Consider the following 8,641-nt stretch of genomic DNA (forward strand, 5'->3'; position numbering starts at 1 on the left):
CAATGCGTCCCTGCCCCTGCAGGGTCCAGCCCACAGATGGCACAGGAGGCTAAGGCATGTCCTGGGCAGTGTCACACCTATCCACTAGCGCCAGCACCTAGAAGCAGACAGCAGTTGGCCACAGGGTCCTTTTCTGGGCCCATTTTCCACAGTTCCACAGGTGTAGTGTCACTTGTGCTGTGGCTGCTTTGTGTGGCCACCGTACCATCAGCCTCATGGAGAAGCAGAGAACAAAGGTAACCATCATCGCTCTCCCTTCCACCTGTTTTTAAAACTCTGGACCACACCCGTCAATGCTCCGGAGCTGCACCAGGTTCCATACTTAGGGGCCATTCCTGGCAGCCCTCAGAGGTCCCTGTGTGTAGAGGGTCAGACCTGGCCTCCTGCCTGCCCAGTCTCCGAGTTTCGGCCCCAACCCTCCTGACTGGTCACTGAGCTCCAGAAAGTGTGTCAGGGCCTCTCTCCACCCATCCTGTCGTGCATCGCCTGGAGTACCTTCAGCTGTGAGGTTGATGTGTATATCCACGTGCACACATGCTGCTTGCACCCACGTGGCCGAGCACATGTGGCGCCCACATCTCCCCCCTTGAGATGTGGACTTTCATGCCTTCCTGTCTAATGCTGGGATGGGCTCTCTCCGCACTCTCTCTCGAGTGCGTTACTCTCCACTCTTTCTTTCCCTCCTTCCCTTCAAAACCACCAAATAAAAGCTGTAATTTTTGGACTGGATTATAGCACAGCGGGTAGACCGATTGCCTTGCACGTGGTCAACCCGGGTTCGATTCCCAGCATCCCATATGGTCCCCTGGGCACCGCCGGGAGTAATTCCTGAGTGCAGAGCCAGGAGTGACCCCTGTCGGTGTGACCCAAAAAGAAAAAACAAAACTGTAATTCCACCGCTCGTCTCTCCTGAAGCTCCTTTCTGCGAGGCGAGACAGGAACCCAGTACCCCTGGGTCCCGGGTGGCAGAGGCGGCCGGGGACAAAGTGACCGTCTCTCTCCTCCCCGCGGGCCCGACATCACGGTGCGGGCGGCCTCTCCGGGGACTTTGGCCACGCTTTTCCCGCCTCAGGGACAGCCTCGGGCCCACCCCAAGACCGCTTCCCGCCGCGGAGGGGACTGGTCTCCGCGCGCGCAGGTGTGACGAGCCGCCCCACGCGGCGCCGCGCCGGCAGCGCTACCGGAAGTCCGTCCGCGAAGGGTGTCCCTTTCCCCATGGGGCCGCGGCTCCAGCCCCCGGAAGTCCGTCCGCGAAGGGCGTCCCCCTTCCCATGGGACCGCGGCGCCGAGGTTCAGGCTGTCCGGCCCCGGCCCCGCCCGGAGTACTGACGGCCGCGCCGCGCGGAGAGGCCCCACCACGCGGGCTCCGCTCAAGCCCATTGGCCGCAGCCGGTCGCCCGTCACGTGCTGGTCATGTGACGACGACGCGGAAGGCGGCGGCGGCGGCATGTTCTCGGCGGGAGCAGAGAGTCTGCTCCAGCAGGCCAGGTCCCGCTCCCGGGGCGCCCGGCGGGGTTCGGGCCCAGGGGCGGGGGCTGTCCGGCTGGGGCGTTGGTAGAGACGCGCGAGGTGCAGGCGCCGGATGGTGCAGGCGCAGGGAGCGGCGCGTCAACGCGGGGCTTGTGCCGTTTGCACAGTCGGCGGCGTTTCCTTTCCTCCCACCCCCGGTGCCAGGGAACGGGGCGGGGCGGGGTTACTCCCGAGCCGGTGCTCCGCGAGGCTCCGGGGGTGTCGTGCCGAGGTTGGGGAAGGCGGGGGAGATCTTCTGATCTGGGAAGGCCGCTCTCCTGGGCGCCCAGGAGCGCCTCCAGAAATGAGCCTCGGGCCTCTTGGGAAGGCCTTGCTCAGTGACCAGCCTGCCTGGAGAGAAAACCACAGTCTACTAGCTGCAGGCATGGCATTCCCGGGAAACTGGGGTGGAGGGGACACAAAAGCCCCTGTCAGCCCTGGACCCGTGGATCTGGGGGACTGTGCTGCAGGTACCTAGGCCAAGCCCTAGGTCGAGTCACCCTTCAAAGTTGCTAGGAAGGTGCTCGGTGCAAGCAGCTCTGTGCCCAGCCCGCGTGCTGACCCGGGAGGAGGTGGCTCTGAATGGTTGGAGCCAGCCGAGAGCGCAGACTTGGCGTGAGGGCGGCACTGCAAGAGCAGCTCCCAGCCCCCGGGCAGCACCAGGTGGGACCCCAAAATCAGAAATAAATGCTGGCTCACAGGCTTAACCTGACACACCCCAGACTTCTTGCCCAGAAGCACCAAGGACTGCTGCGTTGGCTTCCCCCAGGTGCCTTCCACTCAGAGCCTGTTTCTCTGGCCCTGGTATGTGTGCGGGTTGAGGAAGCACAAGGGTAAATGGGGCCAGAGCAATAGGGCAGCTAGGATGCTTGCTTTGCATGCTCCAACCTCAGGTTGCATCCCAGCACCATATATGATCCCCCAATTCCTGCCAGGAGTGACCCCTGAGCACAGTCAGGAGTAAGCCCTGAATGCCACCAGATGTGTCCCCAAAACAAAAATGCCCTTGAGCAGGACCTGAGTTAGGGGCCCACCCTGCCTCTTGCTGCATTAAGCTGACCCACAGGCTTGGCCGGCCTCTCAGAGTGCACTCACGCTGTTCGGCAGACCGGGAATGAATTCAGGAAACCAAGGATGGGAAAAGTCGTTGGGAGCTGAGCATAAAGGAAGAAGCCGGATGCGGATATGAGGTTCATGGGTGGGGGTCAGGCCGCAGCAAGAAGAGGAGAGCCTTCCAGAAGGATGAAGACTGTGGAAGCTCCTGGTATAAGGAGGGGCCACCCCAACGGAGGAAGCGGAGGGGACTGTGTGGGTGCAGGCACTCGCCCGGAGTCCTAGGAGCGTGGCCTTGGAGAAGGCCCTGACTGGGGCGGGTTGGTTGGAATGAGCCTGTCATCCTCAGAGCCCCTACTTGTGTCCTCAGGCCCTCCTCCCTCAGCCCCATGCCACCAGCAGGCTGACAGGGCACCCCAGTTAAAGCAGGTCTCCGTAGCTCCCAGCTGGCCACAGGTGACAAAAGAATAAGAATGGGATTGGGGGGGATAGGGGAGGAATTGGGGGTAGAGTGTTTCCAGTGGGATTTGCCTGCCAGCCTGCAAAGCTTCAGTGGAAATTCCCTGCCCAGATGGGTCCTGGGTGCCCTAATGGCTTTCATGGCTGCTCAGGGCCAGGCGCAAATGGACACGGCCGAGTGGGCCCCTCAGGCCCGCTTCACTGTTTCTGGCCCTGCAGACTTGAGGTGTCCCGCCCAGGTATACTCAGCTGCGGGTGCCCCTGGCGCCTTCTGGCATTTGCCCCTGAGGGGATGCTTTGAGTCTTGTGTCCTCGAGTTCAAGGCTGATGGATGGGATCTTTGGGAAGTTACTGAACTGAGAAGTGACCACCTTTCTCTGCTACCCCCAGAGCCACGTGCCTGATTTCGGGGTGGGGGTCTCCTGGCCAGTGTGTGGGGACAGGCAGTTTGTCGCGAGAGCTTTGGGATGGGGCCTCTCCTCCTGCACCCCTGTTCTCCCCAGGGATTGCCTGCAGCCCGTGGCCCTGGGGCCAGTGTGTGAGGTGCCCTGTGTGTGTCCAGGGGGATCCAGGCTGAGGAGCTGGGGCGGTTCTGTGGCCGGATCACGAAGCAGCTGCAGAATGAGGACTGGGGCCCAGACACCCTTGACAGCCTGCGGAGGCTCTTCCTCATCGTCTCGGCCACCAAGTACTCCAGGAAGTGAGTGTGTTTGGGGGGGTGAGGGGCTCAGGGACCACCTGTGCTCACTGCCCAACTGAAGCCGTAACAGGGGCATGGTGGAGGCAGGGCCTGACCCCGCTGCCCCACAGGCTGCAGGAGCCTGTCCCGGACCTGCTGCAGGCCGCCCTCTGCTCACCCGCCTGCCCCGAGCACCTGCAGCTGCTCTGCGCCGCCATCCTGCGGGAGATGGCGCCCACGGACAGCTTGGGCCAGCGCCTATGTGGCGACCATGTGCGCAGTGGCCGGCGGCTGAGCCTCGCGGCCTCCGTGCTCCTTGCCCAGGTAAGAGGCCCGTCCTGCATGCCCCACCCCACCTGGCAGCCTGGCCCATGGGCCCCTTTCCTCCTGGCCTCAGATGCTTCTAGAGCAGCAGGGACACCCACCTCCCTGCTCACTCCTGGGCTGGGTTGGTGACGCCATGCTGGGTGGGGGCCCCGAGCCACCATCTGGGGCAGGTCATGTTGCTGGACCTCCCCCAGGTGAGGTGGTCCTCGCTGAGTGCCGGGCATGGCCCCCGTGCTGTCCCCAGGGAGACAGGAGGGACGAGGTCCGCACTGTGAGCCAGCGCGCCTGCGAGTGTCTGGGGAGTCGGCACCCCGAAGGACCCGGGCCCGGCCACCTGCTCCCGCTCCTGGCCAAGGTCACCAGCCTGGCCCCAGGCAGCCTTCATGAAGGTACCCGCGGGGCAGAGGGATGCCGTGGTTTGGGGGCGGCCCCACCCATGCCGCTGCCACAGCAGCTCCAGCCTGTTGCCCCCCAGACCAGACTAACCTGCTCCACAAGCGTCTTGGGGACTGGCTCCGCTACGCCAGCGTGCAGCAGGCCGCACCCCCCTCCTCAGGGGGCTTCTTCACGCCCAGGACCCGCCAGGTACGACGGAAACCTTGCAGGCCCCAGCCCTCTGCAGCCTTCCCCAGCGCCAGGGGCTTCAGGCCACTCGGGGTCTGGCGGCAGTGTCGGTCTGGGGTCCTAGGGAGCCGTGGGTGCGTCTGGCGGGGGACATGGAGCCCCGGGGTCCCGGGCCTCTACCAGGCTGAGTGTCGTCATCCTGCCCGCAGCCGGGCTCTCTGGCCGAGGTGGACGGGGCGCTGGCCACAGACTTCTTCACGGTGCTGTGCTCGGGCCGGAGCTTCCCTGAGGACCAGCGGCTGAGCGTGCAGGCCTTCTCCCTGCTGCGCTCCTGGCTGCGGCACAGCGGCTGCGGGGGCCCCGACGCCCCGGACACAGGTGCCCCCTGCCCACCCTCCCACTGGGGACCTGCAGGGGGGAGGGGCTGCCGGACAGGGGTCTGGGCGCGGGAGGCGAGGTCTGTAGGTGGAGGTCCCACAAGTGGGGTCCAGGCAGGAATCATAGGTGGGGGTCCTATGTCACTGAGTACCATCCCCTGCAGATGACAGGTCGGATCTGGAAGGTTCCACGCTGTCAGTGCTCTCAGCTGCCCCCACTGCCAGTGGTCTACTGCCCCCTCGGGAGCGGCTCCGGGAAAAGGCCTTTGAGTACTGCCAGCGCCTCGTGGAGCAGAGCGGCCGGCGTGAGTGGGGGGGACACCCAAGTGACCCCCAGCTGGCCAGGCTTCTCCCCCCGACCAGGCCACATGCCCGCCCCCCCCCACCCGAGTAGCCAGACACAGGGCCAAGGACCCTCCTCTCTCCCCAGGGGCCCTGCGCAAGGCCGACTCGGAGCTGCAGAAAGCGGTGCGTGCGGGCAGGACGGGCGGGGGTGGGCAGGGTGGGGGCACGTTCTGAGCCAGCGCCCCCCTTCCCCCCCCCCCGGCAGTGCCTGGTGGAGGCCGTGCTGCTGCTGGACCAGCTGTGCCGGGCGGACCCCTCCTTCCTGTACCGCAGCCTGGCCTGCCTCAGGGCCCTGCAGGGCCGGCTGTGCGGGGACCCGGCGTGCGTGCGAGCGCTTCTGCCAGTGGCCCAGTTCTACCTCAACCACGGTGGGTCCCCGGGAGCCCCTGGGGACACCGTGCAGGGGGTGGGGTCCCGTGGCACCCGGGTCCTGACGGCACCCTTGCAGGGGAGGCGGCGGCCGTGGGCGCGGAGGCCGTGTGGCAGGCGCTGCTGAGCCGGGTCCCAGCCGAGCACTTCCACAGCCCCGCGCTGGCCTTCGAGCTCGTCCGCTTCTGCAGAGACAGCGCCCAGCTGCGCGGGGGCTGCCTGGAGCGCGTGCGCCGCCACTTCCCCAACCTCCTCAAGGCACGTGGGCGCCTGCACGGCGGGGAGGGCTCTGCCTGTGGATAAGGGGCTGCCTGCTGGGGTTGGGGGCTCGGTCTCCATGGCGCCCCCTGCTGGAGCCGGCTGCTCTGCTCCGCAGTTCCTGGCCTGGAACAGCCCACCCCTCGTGGCCGAGTTTGTGGAACTGCTCCCGTGGCTGGTGGACGTGGATAATGCCCTGGAGATGTTCCACACGCTGCTGGACCTGCCATGTCTCACCGCAGCCCTGGACCTGCAGCTCCGGTGAGGCCGGCCCGCCACCGGCTGCTAAGGGACAGGGTGGCAGCTGCCTGCCTCGGCCCCGGGCCTGTGGGGGTCCCAGGGCCAAGCCCAGGTGTCTCCTCCACAGGACACTGCCCCCCACATCTGAGCGGCCGCTCTGGGACGCCTCCCTCAGGGTCCCCCTCTGCCTGGACGCCTTCCGGGACCCACAGTTCCAGCACCTCTTCCAGTACCTGCTGCGGCCCATGGCTGGTGGCACCCCTGAGAGGTGGGCTGGCTGTGGAGGTGGCGGGCCGTGGTGCCCTTGAGCCTGGGGCGGGCTTCATAGGTCTGTGAGGCCTTTCGGGCTTGGCACCTCTGGGCAGCTGCGATTACCCACTTGGCTCACAAGGGCAAACTGAGGCACAGCCCCTGCGGCCTGTTCTGCATGCCCCTCCCCCAACCCTCGCCCCGGGGTATGGCCTGTGGGTTCCCACGGTCCCTGCACCCAGATAGGTCACGGGAGCCGCGCGGGCCCCCAGGTCTGCCCCCCTGTACCCGCTGCTACAGCCCATGGCCGCCGCCGCCCGCGTGATGCAGTGCGCAGAGGCCGCGCCCACGCTGCTCGGGGCCTTCTTCTCTGCTGTGAACAAGGTAAGCCCCATGCCTGACCTCAGAGTGGCTGCTGCCGCTGAGTCTGGGCCCCCCGGGCTCTCCCGTCCCGATGACGGGGTGGGCCCTGGTCCCTTGCTCTGCCCCAGGTCGTTGATGAGACCCTGAGCCGCCGCCTGGCACTGGCCCTGCTGGAGAGAAGTGGCTCGCTCTTCCCGGCCGCCCAGTATGAGGCGCGCGTGCACAGGTAGCCCCGCCCGCCCCTGCCGTGGCCACCTGCTCTCCTCCCACACCCCCGGGACCCGCCCTGAGGAGGGGGGCGCAGCGCAGGTGCCGCAGGGCTTCGTCTGCTTGCAGGGTGCTGGGCCCTCAGCTGCTGGCGCTGTTCCAGCTGCGGCCCGAGCTGGTGCTCGAGCTGGCCAAGGAGCTGCTGGAATTCGTGGGCAGCGGCGTGGGCAGCCGCGGGGGCCTGCTCACCTGCGTGGTAAGGCGCCTGGCACCCGGCGGGGAGGCCCGGGCACGTCCTGGGGGCACGAGGCTGAGGCGTCTCCTTCCCCCAGGTGTGGGCGGTCGGCGAGTACGTGTCGGTGCCGTGGAACCGCCACTGCACTGTGGAGCACGTGAACCAGTTCTTCGAGACACTCGAGGCACTGCTGTTTGAGCTCACCCAGTCCCGGCCCTCAGCCACGACGCCCCTGTGCCCGCCACAGGTCGTCACTGCACTCATGACGGCGCTCACCAAGCTGGCCTCAAGGAGCCAAGACCTCATTCCCAGGTACCGCCTCGCCCGCCCACCTGCCGCAAGGGGCTGCCCGAGGGGTGCACGTGCGTGAGCGCAGGCTCGCCTCATCCCCAGGGCCTCCCTCCTGCTGTCCAAGACGAGGGCACTGGCCCCCGGTGTGGGCACTGGTGAGCAGGCCCTGGCGGCCATCGGCACTCGGGCCACGGAGCTGCTGAACCTGCTCAAGATGCCCAGTGTGGCCCAGTTCGTGCTCACCCCCAGCATGGACATGGCCGCGGCCCGCTACCACCGCGACACCAACACGGCGCTGCCACTGGCCCTGGGAGCTGTCCGCCGGCTGCTGGACAGGGAGGGGGGCATGGTGCCGGCAGGCAGTGATGGGGACCGGGGGGAGGGCCCACAGGGGTGAGTGGGGGCACGGGCTGGGAGGCTGCGTGTGCTCAGGGACCATGCAGAGGCCGAGTGGCACGTGCAGAGCAAGTGCCCTCCCTCTGGCCTCTCTCCAGACTCCGAAATAAAAGTTTGAAAACAGATGAGCCAGGCTGGGTGGGCCCATCCTCAATCCCAGCAGTGCCTAAGGACACCCTTGTGGCTGCATCCATGGCCAGGATAGGCCAGGGCCCCAGGGGGCATCAGAAGCTGCTCTCTGCACGAGGCATGGGCGCTCTCCGAGGGCTAGATTTGGGCTCAGTAGCCGGGAGACCTCGGCAGGCCACATGGCCAACACCCCCTGCCAGGCCCCACCAGGCCCACAATTCCGTCCATGTTTGGACTTGGCAGAGGCCTGGCTGCACCTGGAGCGGCAGGCCACCAGGTGGCGCTGCTCCCCCACGCCCCTGCCTGCCCCATGCTGGGGACCGCGCCCCAGACCCTGGGGTTCTGTCCAGCGCCTTCTGCTGGGCCACTGTTTCCCTTGGGGGATCCGATCTCTGGAATTCTGCAGTGTGGCCTCCACGTACCAGGGTCTCTTCCTGGCCTGGATGACCAGACCCAAGCTCCCGCCAACAGGAAGCCGCCGTGTCCAAGGAGCTAGCTGGGCCTTCCGGACCCTCCGGACCCCTGCTTTGGGGTTGCAGCTAACACCCTGGATCCCCACTGGGGGTCTGGCCGGACTGCCGGGTGCCCACT

General features: G+C 66.7%; 1 protein-coding gene across 4 annotated transcripts; it reads left to right on the forward strand.

Moving 5' to 3' along the window:
* Positions 1–1,271: 1,271 nt before the first annotated feature.
* On the forward strand, positions 1,272–8,641 carry AP5Z1 (adaptor related protein complex 5 subunit zeta 1). 4 transcript variants are annotated; one of them, XM_055135290.1, is made up of 18 exons: positions 1,472–1,488; positions 2,211–2,313; positions 3,584–3,721; positions 3,832–4,024; positions 4,272–4,416; positions 4,503–4,612; positions 4,801–4,969; positions 5,133–5,273; positions 5,399–5,436; positions 5,519–5,681; positions 5,762–5,940; positions 6,059–6,201; positions 6,308–6,448; positions 6,702–6,813; positions 6,921–7,018; positions 7,129–7,255; positions 7,332–7,546; positions 7,628–8,465. In XM_055135290.1, exons 4-18 carry the CDS (start codon positions 3,929–3,931, stop codon positions 7,920–7,922), a joined length of 2,172 nt encoding a protein of 723 aa, XP_054991265.1. In that variant the 5' UTR covers positions 1,472–1,488; positions 2,211–2,313; positions 3,584–3,721; positions 3,832–3,928; the 3' UTR covers positions 7,923–8,465. The 4 variants fall into 4 exon arrangements, with proteins under 4 accessions (XP_054991263.1, XP_004617302.2, XP_054991265.1 ...); XM_055135288.1 differs by lacking the exons at positions 2,211–2,313; positions 7,628–8,465 and adding an exon at positions 8,476–8,641 and having other exon boundaries at positions 1,272–1,488; XM_004617245.2 differs by lacking the exon at positions 2,211–2,313 and having other exon boundaries at positions 1,272–1,488.

This window comes from Sorex araneus, chromosome 4 (assembly GCF_027595985.1).
Source record: "Sorex araneus isolate mSorAra2 chromosome 4, mSorAra2.pri, whole genome shotgun sequence".
In the NCBI taxonomy this organism is placed as follows: domain Eukaryota; kingdom Metazoa; phylum Chordata; class Mammalia; order Eulipotyphla; family Soricidae; genus Sorex; species Sorex araneus.

What these genes read in the sequence shown, in the direction of transcription:
- AP5Z1 (XM_004617245.2), top strand. Translation starts at nt 1,448, where the DNA reads ATGTTCTCGGCGGGAGCAGAGAGTCTGCTCCAGCAGGCCAG. An exon ending in ACTCGGAGCTGCAGAAAGCG is followed by an intron (nt 5,437 to 5,518) that starts GTGCGTGCGGGC and finishes CCCCCCCGGCAG; the next exon opens with TGCCTGGTGGAGGCCGTGCT. An exon ending in GGGGCCTGCTCACCTGCGTG is followed by an intron (nt 7,256 to 7,331) that starts GTAAGGCGCCTG and finishes TCCTTCCCCCAG; the next exon opens with GTGTGGGCGGTCGGCGAGTA.